Genomic DNA, 15,919 nt, shown 5'->3' on the forward strand with positions numbered 1-15,919 from the left:
GGTCAAGCACTTAGCTCATCATGTCAGTATCTGATACCCCTAGGCTCTTGACGTCTTCCATTTGATCCTGCATGTTGGTATGAGTCCTGTTGTCGTCCACAACGCTGCCCGGTTCAGGCCACGCTCTTGAAAATTTAGTGACTTCAGGTTGCATACCGCCGATGTTCCATTTCCTCCAAGGATTTGGATACTACACCAATGTAGACCTTACTTCCTTAAGTTGAAGTCTTTGTGAGTGGATGTATCCGCGGATGAATCGACCTGACAAGGGACGACTGGCCTCTCGGTTTCCTCCCATGTAACCCTGATCCACCTCGTTTTTTCCGCGGACGAAAGCAATGGAGATCCGCTGGCACAACCCCCAACACGTCCCTGACGCCATGACTTCTTGACAAGGCCATGGGTAAGCCCCAATCCAGAAGTCGAACGACTTGACTACTAATCTCGAACAAGGTCTGCTTCTCCACAACGTTCCGCCCCGCCACTAGCGCGCCAATCGGGGAGTTACATTTGCATCTCTGTGATCGATAATCTATGGCTTCTTCTAGCCAGCTTGGGAGACAAGGCAACGGTCGCTATGTCCTCCAGATCAGATGACAGCCTTGAGTTACCAAAGTTTGACCAGAGCTTCCGCTCCCTTCCAGCTTGGTGAGTCTCCATCGCAAGCAGCAAGTCAATCCGGTTCAGATGGAGTCTTGACGTGATACTCGGCCGGCTGTGTTGCCGTCATTGAGTCCAATTGCTTCGGTCGCTATTCATCGTAGCTATTACCATAGATTTTATCCGCTAGATAGTAGGTATATAGAGGCCCCTGGGAGAGGCATTCTCCGATCAGTCAATCAGCCAATCCAGACAATATCAAACCCCACCCCTGAAGCAAGATGCGGTCTCATCTGCAATCTGCCGTCCTCTTCTCACTCTGTCTTGGTCCGGCGGTGGCCACCCCGTATGTCTATCATCGCCGGCCGGTGTTGCAGGAGTACCTGGGGCCCGAGGCGGATCAAAACCCGCCTCAGCCAACGGAGCCATATGACTATGTAGTTGTTGGCGGAGGAGTGACTGGCCTCATCGCAGCCGGGCGGCTGGCTGAACATTATAATGTGGCTGTCGTGGAACGTGGCGGCTACTATGAGGAGATGACAGGCAATCTGAGTCAAGTTCCGGGATACACCGAACTCTTTGACAACAGCAACACTCCTCCCCGCGACGATGTGGAACATTGGTGGGAGATTCCTGGGACGCCGGTACGAGAGTTGGCCCGCCAACTTCACTCCAGATCCAGTCCTTTCTTTCCATAATACAGCAAAGCATTGACTCCTTGTTGCATAGGAAACCAACGGCCGCCCCTTGAACTTCACTGGTGGAAAGATGGTCAGTAAAACCCCCACCCCCACCCCCACCGGCGCTGTCATTACTCCTGTGGGCTCGTACAATAGTTATCTGACACTCGATATAGATCGGTGGCAGTCATGCCTTCTCCTATTTTGGTTACCTGCGTCCAACCTACGGTGCCATGCAGAAATGGGCCGATGAGGTTGGGGATCAGTCTTGGACCTACCCCAACACGGAAGTATATTTCGACAAGTCCATCAAGTTCACTCCTCCCAATTCCACCACACGCTTGGCCAATGCTACACCCGAGTATGATCCCAGTCTCAAGGGCACTGGGCCTCTGGAGATCTCCTACCCGCGCTGGGTGCACCCCTTCAGCACATGGTTGGCCAAGGCCTTCGATGCTCTAGGGGTCAAGCATACTCTGAGTTATGCCAACGGCGAGCTTCTTGGCTCCAGTTGGATTCTAGACACCACCAACAGTACCGATGGCACCCGGAGCACCTCCTGGACAGCCTACGTCAAGAATGCGCCGCCGCCGCCGAAGAAGCTCGATATCTTCACCTTTACCCTCGCGGAAAAGATCCAGTTCGATGGGACCAAGGCCACCGGAGTGGCCGTCACCCGCGACATTCCCAGCAAGTCCGGCCGTCCCCGAACTATCGAGCAATTCACCATCGAGACGAAGAACGAATTGGTTCTGGCTGGCGGTGGTATTCTCTCTCCGCAACTCCTCATGGTCTCAGGTGTTGGGCCAGCCAAACAATTGGAAGAGTTGGGCATTACTCCAGTCCTGCCAAATGATGCGGTAGGACAGAACATGCATGATCATATTGTCTTCGGAGTGACTTACCGGGTGAAAACGCCAACCAGCTCCATCCTGCTGGATGATGAGAAACGTTGGCATGAAGAAGATCTGTTTAAGGAGAATGTTACTGGCATGATGACCAATCCTGGTCCCGACTTTGGAGGTATTGTGGATATTCCCAGCGATCTCCGCAACTTCTCGCTGTCGACCAAAGCAGGTACGTGCTAGATGCTTTTCTCTTTGTCATACGTGATATGGGCTTACTGACGCGACTTTCGAAGACCTGGGTTCCTTGCCCAAAGACTGGCCCGAACTTATTGTCGTCTCCTTCCCGCTCGGCCATGACTCCCCAGATGATGGCTACAACTATGCCACCCTGATGGGCGTCCCCATGACTTCCATGTCAGTGGGCAATATCACCCTCAACTCCACTAAAATGAGCGACAAGCCCAATGTGCACCCGCACTGGCTCACCAGCACGACCGACTTGGAGGTGTCGATCGCAGGGCTCAAATACATGCGTCGGCTCTTTGAAAACCCTGCCATGGAGCCCATCATCATCGGCGATGAGTATCGTCCGGGCAGTAATTTCTCCACCTGGGCTGAAGTTGAGTCTGCCCTGAAGCAGGGCTTCCGCTCGATGCATCATCCGGCGGCCACCCTGCGCATGGGGCGCGCGGACGACGAGAATGCCGTCGTGGATTCTCGGGGTTCAATCATGGGACTAGACAACAGTGAGTCACTGTCTTCTTCTCTTCCTTCGCAATAATCAAATTAGAAATCCTTGGCTAACCTATCTACTTCTCTTCAGTCCGTGTCGTCGATCCTTCAGCATTCCCATTCCTGCCCCCCGGTCTGCCTCTTGCCCCTGCCTGTAGGTCTTCCCTTCTGCATCCCCACCAACGAAACTTAAGATACTAATGTATTGCAGTCATGTTCGCCGAAAAGATTACCGATAACATCATCAAAGACCAGAAGAGCGGAAAGAAGAAGGGCCACGATGAGCTCCGGACGGACTTGTAGATGATTAGGCCTTCGATATAGTCAGTATATACGGAATTGGAAATATACTCGCTACAGGTGCCACTAACAGACAATGATGTCTGCTTGTCACCGGGAACATTCGCTCACTTCCCTTGATGTAGGATAAGACTTTGCCTTGATAATAACATGTCCTCTCTTTGGCCCATTCCACATAAGTCCATGCTATATAGGAGCACATATGATTTCAAAGGCCGCGCAAAGGCATACTTTGGCAAATTTTCCCGAGGGGAGGAGACAGTAAGATTCAACTCAGAAGTTCCGGGCACAGCACAATCGTAGGGCCTAAGCTTACCAAACTTGCTAAACATCTTGCAACCACTTACATAGACAGAACAAAAGCTGTCTTCAATTCCATTTTTCCAGGGCACGATCACTTGAAGTTTTCTGGGGCGGCAAACCCAAATAGGGCATGGATAGTTGCTTGGAGCGAAGACGATGACCTCATATTGCGCCTGGCCCGAGATGGAACCTCCTGCGATTGCGGTAGTCTCCCTCCTGTGTGGTTCCTACTCGAGCCGATGACAAGCCTATCTTTCCTGTCCTAGGCTTGACGTAGTCGGATGGATGCAACTAGTGATTCGGATTTTCAACACGTCTGCTAGTTTGTACGTTCGGTTCTGGGTCAAGATACGAAAGAGAGGAGTATGTCTAAAAAGTGAACTTCGGCCCTTGAAAAGAGTATGTTTGAATATATCTGAATGAAGAAGTAGTACATGATGTGATCTATGAGATGCATCGTTGCTCAGAATTGATGGAACGTATTTTCCAACCAGTCCTCCAATATCTTCACAGTTCTGACCTGATTGTTGTTCTTCGCTATCGAAAGTGCCATCTGCGCCCCGACATCCTCCGAGAGAGCATTGACTCTTCGGATTGCAAGAAACTGACGAACTACATCTTCATGGCCTTTTGCCGCGGCTTCAACCAAGGGCGTAAACCCAAGCCTATCCTTGCGGTCAGGGTCGACTTTTCCCGTAGACAGAAGTATGCGCACAACAGCTGCGTGACCGCCAGAGGCAGCATAACTGAGTGGTGTTGTTCCGAATGAATCTCCTGCGTCAATCTCAATTCTTCCTGTAGACAGTAGCGGTATGACGATGTCTGCGTAGCCTCCAGATGCAGCGTATGCTAGTGGTGTCTTCCCATAACTATCCTTGGCATCAGGATCAACACTTTCTTTTGAGAGTAGCTGTATGGCAATATCTGTGTAGCCTACAGATGCAGCGCGTGCTAGTGGTGTCCTCCCATTCCAATCCTTAACATTAGGATTAATACCTTTTTTGAGAGTAGTTGTATAGTAATGTCTGTATAGCCTCCAGATGCAGCGTATGCTAGTGGTGTCATCCCACCCATATCCTTAGCATTAGGATCAATGCTTTCTTTTGAGAGTAGCTGTATGACAATGTCTGTGTGGCCTCTAGATGCAGCGTATGCTAGTGGTGTCATCCCATTCCGATCCTTAGTATTAGGATCAATGCTTTCTTTTGAGAGTAGTTGTATAGCAATTTCTGTATAGCCTCCAGATGCAGCATATGCTAGTGGTGTCATCCTATCTTTATCTTTGACATTAGGATCAATGCTTTCTTTTGAGAGTAGTTGTATAGCAATATCTGTGTAGCCTCCAGATGCAGCGTATGCTAGTGGTGTCATCTCATTTATGGACTGTGCGTTCGGATCAGCCTTCCCTGTAGCAAGCACCTTATCCACAAGGGCTTTATGACCACCCCATGCAGCGTAGAGCAATACAGCTTCTGCGCACGTGCTAGTCAAGCCGGGGAAGGATTTATCCATAGTGACCAGTAGCTCTACAATTTCAACCCATCTATTGTGTGCTGCGTATCGGAGCATACAGTTCCAATTTTCGTCTGAGAGGGCACCCTGGCGGGATGTAATCACAAAGTTTAGAATAAGACCATACACGAGGCATTTCTGGAAGGGGGGATCGGGGACCAGCAACACCTACCTCCTTGCAGCCCAATTCATAGATTGCCTTGATTATGGGGGGTGCTGCGCACTCGACTGCCAGTGTCAACGGCGTCTTGCCGTTCTTGTTCATGGCATTGACATTAACAGGCTGTATTTCTAACAGTCGATTGAAAACAAGCTCGTCATTAAGCTCGATGGCAGAGAATAAGAGGGCAGAGATATCGGCATTGTTTCTCGCTATCAGTATATCAAACATGTTCTCCCGTCCGTATTCTATGGCACAGCGTAGTAGTGTTACCTTAGCCCTAATTCGAGCACTCGAATTAATCTGATCCATAGTAAGAAGTTTGATGAACATAGCTTCTCGATCAAACTGAATGGCGTAACGGAGCGCCATATCGATCCAGGCTGTAGAGGAAGCTGGAGCGTCTTGCAGCTGGCTTCGGATGATAAAATCCAATAATTCCTCACGGTCATTCTTGACAGCATAGGTAACCAGAAAGTCAAGGTCACGCTTGCTCGGTATAGAAGCACATGGCTTGTCTTTACAGATTACCCGAACTAGACTCGACAGGTCATATTTTGCAAGGATATAAAGAAGACATGCAGATCCCGTGTGACGACGGCCTTTGTACTTCTCGAAAGCGTTGCTGCAACGCTTCCAGCCGGGAAGATTGAAGTTTTCAAGAAAGCATCCCTGGCGGACGCCACCCTTTTCTGCGGCTTCAGAGTGTTGAAGGACGTTGTGTACCGCATATTCGAGGAATGGGAATTTTCGAGAAACAGAGTCGGATAAGGCCTTGAGCTCATCCCTGGAAGCAGATGCAATATACTCCTCGTCAGCAATGTGGTTGTTAGCTTCGGAAAGGAGGGTGTTGTTGCAACACTGCTTCAGTCGATCATGGCTTGAAGCTTCAAAGCTCCCCTGGTGCTCAGGCCAGAGTTCGCGCAATCCATCTTCTTTCAGTAAGAAGTCTCGGACGGACTCATGGATGAATTGAACGGTCTTTGCTTTTGACTTGGTTGTCTCGGCCAGTCCTTTGGAGGTGCTTAGAATGAATCGATCAATGTCCTGCTCACTTATGTCTTCAGGGTCCCAGGCCTCCGTCAAATTGTCGGGATCTGCAGAAAGAATGGCAAAATACAGCTCCTCTCGTTTGAGCGGTCGTCTAGCGAATAGAATCCACTGAATACTCAGTAAGAGGTCTTCCATGTTCACAGTATCCCTGGTCAGTATATCTTTGAAAAGATCGCTAAGCTTAGCCGGGATCTCACGAAGCCTCTTGCGGAGGGCATGCAAGCGACCGCGCTGATATTCGCGATTTAAGATCTGCACGACAAGCACCATCCATAGAAAGATTCCCGAGGCCTTTTCATGTATCTCGCGTCGGATTTCTTCGGCTTGCTTACTGCGCCCGATCTTAAGTTCGCTGTGCAGATATCGAGTAATATCATCAGCGTGACCCTCCTGGTCCTCGAGTATGAGTTCCAACCCCTTCTCGATAGTAATATGGGGGTAGTGGCGACTGGAGAAGCAGACATGAAGCTGGACCCTTGATGAAATTGCATGCTCCCCGAGGGATTGGATAAAATCAATCATGGCGCGGACCTGTTCTTCTTCGCATTCATCGAGCGCATCAATGAAGCAGATGACGCGACGACCGCCAAGTCGTGAAATTGACTGGCGAAAGGTGTGCTGAAGCATCTCAAGGCTCCAGGGGTAATCCTCGCCCCCGCGCCCAGCGACAATTTCGTCGAGGAGCAACTGGAGTTCTGGGACCTTGTCTAGTAATTGGACCAACAAGGATCGGTACATTCCCAATGTTGATTTCTCCAGATTTTCACCTCTGGCATTGAAGAAGAAAGAGATGACCTTCGTGTCTGCATTTACCTTTGCATCGGCCTGTTGAAACGCGAATTTCATCGTCGTCGATTTGCCACTCCCGGCCTTGCCCTTGATCCAGAGGAAGCCACAGTGCTCGGGGAAATGTTTGCTGTCCAGCCAGTCCACATATTCTTGCTTCTCAAGAAGCCACTTGCAGGTTTTGGCATGCGCGGGCTTTATTGTGGCTTGCCGGCTCTCGAGTTGATCAAATCGTAGAGCATTCATCATCGATGCGCGGTGCTGGACAGCCGTGATTACTCCGGCACCAGCATAGTCAGAGATAGGCCCACGGCCGCAGACGCCGATCGTAGCAAGCAGCTGCTTTGCATATGCAGCCGCGGTCGCAGCCGCATAGCCCTGCCATGCCTTATTTTTATGCGAGTCCGAGTAGTCCGAAACACCTCGAATGACAAGACAGGGAAAGCTGTCCATCAGCCCGGCTGCTTCCATTTCGAAGCATAGGATATTGAGCTGCGCTGCCAATTGATCGCGCGTTTGTGCATGCTTGATCACCTGGTTTCCTGATGCGATCAGGCCATAGTGGACAACTGGCCGATCGGAGCTGCGCATCGACCGGGTCACCAGGTTTTTACGGTCGCAAAGTTCGCATGTCGGCTCCGCTGGGTCATGTTCATAGTCTGAAGCAAAGAGAAGGTCCCTCTGACAGCCGGGGGAGGTGAACGTTTCCGCCATCTGCGGATTACGCGCCAACATCTGCGACATCAGGACGGGTATTTGGCTGCCATTGCGGAGGTCCGCCGCCCGGAGGTTACTGACTGCCGTCAGAAGGGAAGTGGATGGCTTGTTCAGAGTGCCTGTTCGTTCGAAGCGCCCTTGTCCGATGGTCTTGCCATAGTCGTACTGCACCACGCCCTCGAAACGGGGCGTGGGAATGCTGACCACGACATCCCCCAGCCGAATATCCGCCGAGGCAGAAGGCACCCCTCCTCCGATTCCAACCATAAGTAGATGACGGATCGATCCAAAACTGATGAACATGTTGCTAGCGACAGTCGCTGCTGATGTGGTGCCATAGACGCCGGCGGGGAGACAAGCGATCACGACGTGGTGGCTGCCGATGGACCCGAGGGTATACGAATTGCTGTCGCGCGGATGAGTGGGCAAGGCTGGATGGATCTGGTCCAACATGGCTGTTGCTGCTGCTGCCTCGATGGCAAGAGCGCACACCCAGCCGATGGTGTAGTCATCGTGGGAGAGTTGCTGGGGATTCTCTCTGTTGTCGAGCTTTCTCCGCTTCGGGGGATTTTCCAAGATATGCGGTTGTTGATGCTCCATGCGAGGAGATGTAGAACTATGCTCTTTCAAAAGATCAACTGATCAGCTCATGCGTCTAAGTGTCAGGGTGTTAGTAAATTTCATTACTTCAAAGAAGCATTTCTGTGCTGGTGGAAGAAAGTGGGAGAGAGCGATCAGGTATAGCGCCCAAATGCCCGACCGGGTGAGCTTGCAGCCTCGTCAGGACTTGTGGCGTGGCTGTGCCTGCATCTCTTGCATTCAATCACACTAAATGCAGAGCCTGCAGTGGTCATTGTGTCTAATTCGCTGAAATGACAACCTTCCACTACTAAGTACTTCCATTTCCGCTCCATGTTTTCCCACGCTGGTCTGAAATAGCCCTTCGCTCGCATCCGTAAAACACTGTCTAGTGCAGACTTCTGTTTTACTTTGGTAAATGGTGCATGCTGGCCGAGTGGGCACGTAAATGAATACAGACTAGCAATTTCATTTCTCATAGAAACACATTGTGGTGTTTTCCACTGTTCGACGAGTAGCTACTAAGTGGTCCCTTAAGTACTCACTCAGATCCGCTCGGCTTCGACCACGCCCAGTCCATCGCCGGCTCGAGTCCAGAATTTATTCACTCGCAATCCCACTGAGTCCAGCAACCGCGTCCACTGCTGCGTCGTCCGCTCCAGTCCCGAGCAAAACACCATCACCGCCACGTCTGTCATGCCGTGAATCGCTGAGGCGTTCTGGTCGGGTACAATGTATTCTTCCATGATCAGCTTAGAGTAGCCCGGCTCCATTGCTTCCACGACATAGTTGAGGATGATCCGGGCTTTCTCATCAGACCAGTCGTGCATGACATTCTTGAAGTAGTAGACCCGGGCACCTACATACCCTCGTCAGTCGCTGGTCGCTTTTAAACACACTGGAAAAGACGGGGGATCTCACCTTTGACAGGTTGCTGCTCCGTGAAGAAGTTGTACTTGACCGGTACAATATTAGCCCCATCCAAGTCCTGCGCCCCTCGCACCTCGTCGATCACCACCGGCAGATCCTCCAAGACCAACTTCCCCGGAGCATCCGGGAACCGTTTCTTGAACCCCAGAAGATCATGGCCTCGGCCACCACCAATGTCCACCATTAAGGCCCGATCGGGGTTGCTGTCAGCATCGGCCAACACCCGGTCCTGCACGGGGAACCAGTCCGCCCAGTGCGGGCGATCCGCACGCTGGCCTTCCATGAAGTTGTTGAACCGGGCGAGCGCTTCAGGGTTCTGGCAGAGCCACATGAATCCATCTTCCTTCATGTTGTTGGTGTACTGTAGCGGTGCAAACAGAGGATCCTCGGGGTTACGATAGCCGGTGACCTGAAGGTATTCGGGGGTCTTCTGGACAGTTGGGAGGAATTCACAGAACCTGGTGCAACGCCCTGTCTTAGTGACTGTCACAACCAACGTCTTTCATTTTCCCATATAATTACTCACAACGATTCTACCACTCCAACAGACGTTCGGTTGACCATCTCTTTGGTCACTGCGGTCGGCAGATACTGGCCGGGAGCTGGCTCAGCTGCAAAGCCGAATGCCACGCAGAGTCGCATCATTCGCTCTAGTTTTAGTTGGAGCAGTCAGCATCAGGACATAGCTGCCAAATGTATGTCAGAGGTCCAAACTTACCAACCAGAAGAGGATCCGCAGGCTTCAACGCTGCAAGCTCGCCCACAGAGACTGGGCTCGTCGCGTTGGCCAATACAGGGAACACCTTCATGTCGTGAGCTACCTTTACAGCCATTAGGGCTGTCGGCTGTTTTATCATTAGCACAATCAGATATCTGAAGTAACTCAAATTTCCAAGGCCCATGGACTCACCGTATATGCTAGTTTCAGAATTGCATCGCGAGGTTTCTCCAGCGCTCGCGCCAGCTGGGTTGCCTTCTCGAGAGCATCGATCCGGTTATATTCGGTTCCATCGGCCTGAAAAGTTTCCAGCGACGACTGGACGTCCGTCCAAATACTCTGAAGTGATTCTGAGTTCATTTTGTCAAGGAACTGTGCTCTGAGATAGCGAGGGGAGATGTGGGAAGAGCAGCCATTAACGACTCGAGACACCCCTTCTCTTAAAGCCCCCCAGCCCCTGTTGCGGGGTGCACTTGTTCATGGGTTCAGATACAGCGGGGGCATTGTGAACAGCAGGTCCAGTCCGAAGAGATGGCCAACTGCCAGGTGGGTGGCATCCTGTAGCGTTCATCGCCAATGCGAACTAACCCTGAGGCCATCTGGCTCAACACCAGTAAGACGCTTCATCCTGTCAGGCTGTCAACACTTTCGGGTCCCGCTCCGATAATAGTGACAGGTTATTAAGCTCATTGGAACCAGTTTTCATGTGAAATTCCTTCCAGCACGTCGATCACGTAACTAGCAAGTATCACCGTTCAAGAAGGAATACGCCTCGACCGTCCAACGGACAGCAGTGGGGAACATGATGCCGCGCCAACCAGCTCAATTACGATGTCTCTGAGCCTGATGTCTCGTACCCTCGTATATACTGCCCCGAATCGGCTCCACCACCCGCAATTCCGTGTTTCTTTGCGCGGCACCTCCTGGCGTTCTGAGCTTCGAGGCGGAAGAGAAGGTTCATCGACACCGCTACGATCTACCTTCTACCGGATAGTCGTGCAGTAGTAGCCTTTGCTGATTGATGCTAACGCAAGCTTGATACGACGATGATAAAATACAGCATTAGGATGTGCGTAGAATAGGGCTTATCCAGGGTTCCGCACGGAGAACGCCCGAAAGGAAAGAAGGGGGGAAAATATAACATAAAGGATAATAACTAAATCCAATGATAGATTGAGTGGAGAAGATCCAAAGAAAGCAAGAGACGGTGGTTTTAGTGTCAATCCTTCGCTGACTACGATATAATGTAGATAATAGATATACAGCATCTGTTCTCTTAAGTCACGGTCATGCAGGAACCCAGGTTTCCCATATACCATAGTAGAACTGTCCTTTTTCGGTCCAGCTTCGCGTCTTCCTTGACATCTTGGCCTCTCTCCCATTTTCCCTCCTCGTTCAATACGAACCTGGTCCATGCATCGACCGTGGTAGCAACAATTGCGGACCGCCGGGGAGAGATGCTTCCGCGGCTCTCGTGGGTCTCATTTTCCTTTTCAGGCGCAAGTCTGAGATGGTCGGCCGCTGTGCGAATCCCGCTTCTCACACGGGACGACGATTGATACTGGCGCCTCAATATTTTCTGTGGAGAACGTCTCGGACTCTGATTCCGATTCGTAATTCAAACGTCGATCGCAGGCACGATGCCGCGTCGGGGGTGACGGATGGATTCAACGCCCCAATCTTATTTGTCACTAAGAAAAACTATATCCAGCGGATGGCTCAAACGACGGAACCTTATGTTAATTTTCACATTTTCATTTTTGGAGACGGAACGAGTGGGAAAGCCTACGATGGAGCCACCTGCCACTTGGCACAAATATTCTGAATTCTGATGCTTTTCCTCCAGGACCTGAGCACCGCGCACGGTATTCTTTAGGATCCACTGTCGGCCTCAGCTTTCAGCCCCCGCGAGGCAAAGAGCGTACGGTGCTCCTACCACTGCTCATATTTTCTGGACCCGTCCAAGAATTTGGAAACATTCAGTGGTCCTTGTCGACCTCACATTTAGTGCTGCTCTGACACCTTCCACGATCCTCCCCTTAGCACGGCACGGCCCCCTTCCTTTCGGACGAGGCATGAGAACCTGCAGAGCTTAGTTGACGCCGACCGGTGGCCGTTTTGGTAAGGCTTGATTATACTTCTTCCATGGTTGAAGAACTACTAGTTGGATTCTACCATGTGTGATTGGCATTCTTCCTGCAGCATGGAGAGTGGGAGAAAGAGAGATCTGCGGCTTTCCTAAACCGGATCCGTTAACGAGAATCGGCGCGTAGCCTCTTTGTCTGGCGAGGGGAGGCTAGTGCTAGATCCTTCCTGCTTTAGTGTGTTTGGATGCCCTCTCCACTCTAGCTTCGCCAATCTAGTCAAAGCAATTATGGGGAGAGTGCTTCTTTTTCCTTGCTGGGTAACCGATAGTCTGCTACGATTGTGTCACAGGATGCGAAGTGCAGAGCGACGGTCGTTTTTGCCATATCCCTGCTTTTCACTGCTCATCTCTTTTCCGGTCGAGTGAAAGGGGCTTCAGCTATGTCGCGACATTTTGATACAACACAGTCATCGTAACTTCGACCGGTACTTCACCCCGTGGTGCTTTCTCGACTTTCGCTCAACACGCGCAAGTCCTGTTTGCGTGTGGTGGTCTTTGGTCGAAATATGGGCTACAACCTTACCGCGGAGATGTTCAGCGAGTGGGCAATAGGTCTGGTTGTCATTGCAGTTCGATTGTACACACGCTTTTCCGTGGATCGTGGAATGTTCCGCTGGGATGATGTGTGCCTGGTGCTTGGAACGGTAGGCTTTTAGAGGCAAGGGTCCATCTTGCGGAGAAAAGCAGGCTAATTTGCATCAGATATTCTGGACTCTCCTTGTTGTATTCTTACATCTATGCACCGGTTAGCTTATTTGATTCACATCTTGATTGGTTGGCACTGAGTCATTAACATTCTATACTTAGCTGTCTATGGCAGCAATATAGGCCTTAATCACACCACTGCCGCCGAGTTACCGGATGACCAGGTCCCTTCCCTGACCAAAGGCTCGATCTATGCGTTTCTCGCCTGGCTTTCGTACATCCTCATGGTGTGGTCTTTCAAGGGGGTGCTTGTGTTTCTCTACAACAGACTCACGTAAGTCTTAATCTTAGGCCCATTCCCCCGGGATAAGTATAAGTCTGACAGCGCCTAGGATCGGTCTTTCGCAACACCGATTAGCCTTGGCTGTGGGCGCTTTCACAGTATGCACATTCGTCGTCTCATTACTCTTCGACCTCCTTATATGCAGACCGATTGAGAAAAATTAGCAGGTCAAGCCCTATGCAGGAAGTGAGTCGAATACCTGTTGACCATCTCCTCTGCTAACACGAAGCAAGACAACTGCACTGTGCGCCCATTAAACTACATCATCATTGAAGTCTTGAGCATCTTGTAAGTGCGGAATTCTTGCAAATGCAATTACACTTGCTAACCTATTGCACCAGAACCGATCTCTGTATCATGTGCGTTCCGATTCCATTGATTATTGTCGCCAAAATCCCGACGTCTCAGAAGTGGATCCTCACGGGTCTGTTCTCCTCCGGCATCTTCGTCATGATTGCTGCCGGTCTTCGAGCATACTACTCCGTCAAAGACCTCTCGACTCTCGCAACGGCTTTGGGCTGGGCATCACGGCAGGCCTTTGTCTCAGCCATTATCGTCTGCGCTCCAGGGATCAAGCCCCTTCTTTCTCGCTTTTCCTGGTTTGCGTCCTACAGTTCTTCCCGCGGATACGACAAAAAGGACCGAAGCCGAACGACCTTTTTCAACTCCAAGAGTGGCGGTCGAGACGTGACGGTGGTCAGTACGTGTGAGCCTCAGCCGTACGAGCTCTCATCTATGGGCTGGCCAAGGAAGCGCCAGAATTCGTCGGGAGAGAGCCAGGAACATATTATGGATCTCCTGCCGGCACCACAGCAGGGCTACACTGGCGACTCCGAACGGAATATGGGCATTATGATAACGACGGATGTCACTCTGGCGCATGAGGATCTCCCTCCCGAGGATCTGCACAACGTATCCACCACGCCACCATATGGACATTGAGGGCAGTGGTTGTATACGGAGGTTGGGTCCACATGTTAAATAGTGCCAATCTGATGCGATTCCTTTCCCGTTTTGTGTACGCGAATGACCCATAGAAGCTGACTCGGCTCTGTCTTTGTCATCTTTACGGGCCTATCCTATTATGACCATATCAACTAATTCTTAATACATCATGAGCTTTCGATCGAGCTACGTCGCCTACAACGCAGGACTTATTACTGTGAATGCTACACGGGCTTCTCATGGTTTTTCGTCTTGCAATCATCCTGACACCAGCATCATAGCTACAGCTTTCTCTTTGGTTCCAACCGAGCAAGTGGAGCGCGAGTTGCTCAGTCTGTAAGTTAAACGCTCAAGCCACCATTCATAGGTTTCTGGTAGCTATTACGACAAGACAACGACACCCTTGGAGAGAAACACCCCGCAAAAACTGTCGTACGAGGCTATCAACCCCAAAACCAGCCTCATACTCGCGTGTACTCAAGACACAACCCAATCAACAAGTGGCTTAACAACAATATGGTGCCATAAAGACCATTTCACGCTACTTTACGAGCTCATCTCTTTCCGGGCGTGGACTGCTGACCACTCTGTTGAGTGCCCGATGACGGGCCATGAGAGGAACCGGTTTTGGACGATGCAACGTTGGCATTCCGATCGGCAGCCGCTTGAGCTCGAGCAGCAAAGCCACCAGAGCTCATATCTTTTCCACCTCGTGCCTGTAGCTTTGTGAGCATGCAATCTATGCCAACATACAGCAAGTGCTAACTTGGGAGGACTGGATGCGGGAAGCATCCGACTTGGTCGTCTGGTTCGAAGGCATGTTGATATAACAGCGACTGGTTACTATCAGAGTTCTGTTTTGGAAAGGATCGTTGATGCGTTGGAGAGTTCTTTTGTTCAAGATATTCATATCCTCATTATATGCCTCGCACTTCTTTCACATGTTTGTACTACAAGTGCGGTATGGCTTATCTCCTTCGTCATGGGTAACCATCCCGGTGTCATTTTCCGTCCATCCACTACAGCTCTGCACCGTTAGTACTAGTAAGTACTACATCGTCTTCTCGGGACCACTGTTACCAACCGTAGTAGTATGTGCATAACCCAGCTAGCCCACTTCATTGGTTGGAATTTACCCGGCTGCTAGACCTTGTCCCTCGCCATACTCATAGCTCGCATGGCCGCGATTTGCCTTCTAGATATGAGGATGCGACCACTCCGCGGCATCCTTGGTACTTTTGTCTTTGTGACCCTCCCATCAGCACTACCCCATGGTGTTTTCACTACCTATCCTACTTTGTCTTCTGTTTCACTGGAGGGGCCCTAGACCGTGCTGGAAAGCCATTCTTCACGGAGACAGTCAGCACTGCTGTTTTGTGCTAGTGCCAAGTGTGTCCATAGATGGAAAAATACGAAAATTGCTATATCATTTCCACCATAGCTTATGCTCCGATATCCCAACGCGACCCTTTGCAGCCTCGCAGCCATACATGACCAACCAGCGGGCCGACACGCCATCATTGCGTGAACTCAATCAAGACTTAGGTGGCAACTCCGACCATCAGAAATTCTTGCTTGCTGAAATCGAGCTCCAGATGTCTGTAGAATCTGGGCGAATGTACGAGACCACTGCATGTTGGGACATTGGAAGGGAGGTTTGCTTCACCATGACGAAAGCGACCGAAGACTGCTTGCTCAGTGGCACCGTGTAGTTTGTAGTTCGTAGTTTGTACCACCGAAGGGATGCACGCCAGTGGAATAATCTGGAAACGAGCGGGGAATGCGTGGCATGACAGCTTCTCCCCAGCGATGACCAGGAGTGGTACACGGTAGTGGTTGGAAGGAATCCAGACTGCATCCCCTCCCTACTTTCTGGCGGGTGGCAACCGCGCTTATCACGTGATCACGCGTCGAATCCGCGA

The 15,919-nt window shown here is 50.9% G+C and overlaps 8 protein-coding genes across 8 annotated transcripts; 5 read left to right on the forward strand and 3 right to left on the reverse strand.

Annotated features, from left to right (window-relative positions):
- Positions 1-881: 881 nt before the first annotated feature.
- Positions 882-3,163, forward strand: BDQ94DRAFT_169011 (GMC family oxidoreductase; the record flags this gene model as incomplete). Its single annotated transcript, XM_026771195.1, has 6 exons — positions 882-1,244; positions 1,330-1,371; positions 1,457-2,357; positions 2,422-2,874; positions 2,952-3,014; positions 3,072-3,163. 6 exons carry the CDS (start codon positions 882-884, stop codon positions 3,161-3,163), a joined length of 1,914 nt encoding a protein of 637 aa, XP_026627705.1.
- A 1,522-nt stretch (positions 3,164-4,685) lies between these two features.
- BDQ94DRAFT_140741 (uncharacterized protein) lies at positions 4,686-5,524 on the forward strand. The gene is made up of 2 exons (XM_026765681.1): positions 4,686-5,062; positions 5,148-5,524. The coding sequence occupies exon 2, from the start codon at positions 5,182-5,184 to the stop codon at positions 5,440-5,442; it is 261 nt and encodes an 86-aa protein (XP_026627706.1). The 5' UTR covers positions 4,686-5,062; positions 5,148-5,181; the 3' UTR covers positions 5,443-5,524.
- Positions 5,525-8,021: 2,497 nt separating this feature from the next.
- BDQ94DRAFT_140744 (uncharacterized protein) lies at positions 8,022-8,375 on the forward strand. Its single transcript, XM_026765682.1, has one exon. It carries the CDS (start codon positions 8,109-8,111, stop codon positions 8,331-8,333), a length of 225 nt encoding a protein of 74 aa, XP_026627707.1. The 5' UTR covers positions 8,022-8,108; the 3' UTR covers positions 8,334-8,375.
- A 440-nt stretch (positions 8,376-8,815) lies between these two features.
- Positions 8,816-10,278, reverse strand: BDQ94DRAFT_169013 (S-adenosyl-L-methionine-dependent methyltransferase; the record flags this gene model as incomplete). Its single annotated transcript, XM_026771196.1, has 5 exons — positions 8,816-9,129; positions 9,192-9,658; positions 9,727-9,850; positions 9,919-10,045; positions 10,111-10,278. 5 exons carry the CDS (start codon positions 10,276-10,278, stop codon positions 8,816-8,818), a joined length of 1,200 nt encoding a protein of 399 aa, XP_026627708.1.
- Positions 10,279-10,333: 55 nt separating this feature from the next.
- Positions 10,334-12,411, reverse strand: BDQ94DRAFT_158640 (uncharacterized protein; the record flags this gene model as incomplete). The annotated part of the gene is made up of 10 exons (XM_026768981.1): positions 10,334-10,476; positions 10,530-10,546; positions 10,749-10,894; positions 11,235-11,291; positions 11,321-11,453; positions 11,719-11,813; positions 11,844-11,856; positions 11,939-12,075; positions 12,163-12,256; positions 12,353-12,411. 10 exons carry the CDS (start codon positions 12,409-12,411, stop codon positions 10,334-10,336), a joined length of 894 nt encoding a protein of 297 aa, XP_026627709.1.
- A 159-nt stretch (positions 12,412-12,570) lies between these two features.
- Positions 12,571-14,064, forward strand: BDQ94DRAFT_177554 (uncharacterized protein; the record flags this gene model as incomplete). The annotated part of the gene is made up of 7 exons (XM_026772935.1): positions 12,571-12,708; positions 12,767-12,809; positions 12,872-13,043; positions 13,102-13,165; positions 13,217-13,238; positions 13,286-13,340; positions 13,394-14,064. The coding sequence occupies 7 exons, from the start codon at positions 12,571-12,573 to the stop codon at positions 13,992-13,994; spliced, it is 1,095 nt and encodes a 364-aa protein (XP_026627710.1). The 3' UTR covers positions 13,995-14,064.
- A 487-nt stretch (positions 14,065-14,551) lies between these two features.
- On the reverse strand, positions 14,552-14,817 carry BDQ94DRAFT_169015 (uncharacterized protein; the record flags this gene model as incomplete). The annotated part of the gene is made up of 2 exons (XM_026771197.1): positions 14,552-14,713; positions 14,764-14,817. The coding sequence occupies 2 exons, from the start codon at positions 14,815-14,817 to the stop codon at positions 14,552-14,554; spliced, it is 216 nt and encodes a 71-aa protein (XP_026627711.1).
- Positions 14,818-15,116: 299 nt separating this feature from the next.
- Positions 15,117-15,820, forward strand: BDQ94DRAFT_14407 (uncharacterized protein). Its single transcript, XM_026766383.1, has one exon. The coding sequence runs from the start codon at positions 15,269-15,271 to the stop codon at positions 15,707-15,709; it is 441 nt and encodes a 146-aa protein (XP_026627712.1). The 5' UTR covers positions 15,117-15,268; the 3' UTR covers positions 15,710-15,820.
- The last annotated feature ends 99 nt before the right edge of the window (positions 15,821-15,919 follow it).

Source organism: Aspergillus welwitschiae, assembly GCF_003344945.1.
Source record: "Aspergillus welwitschiae strain CBS 139.54b unplaced genomic scaffold BDQ94scaffold_11, whole genome shotgun sequence".
NCBI classification, from domain to species: Eukaryota; Fungi; Ascomycota; class Eurotiomycetes; order Eurotiales; family Aspergillaceae; genus Aspergillus; species Aspergillus welwitschiae.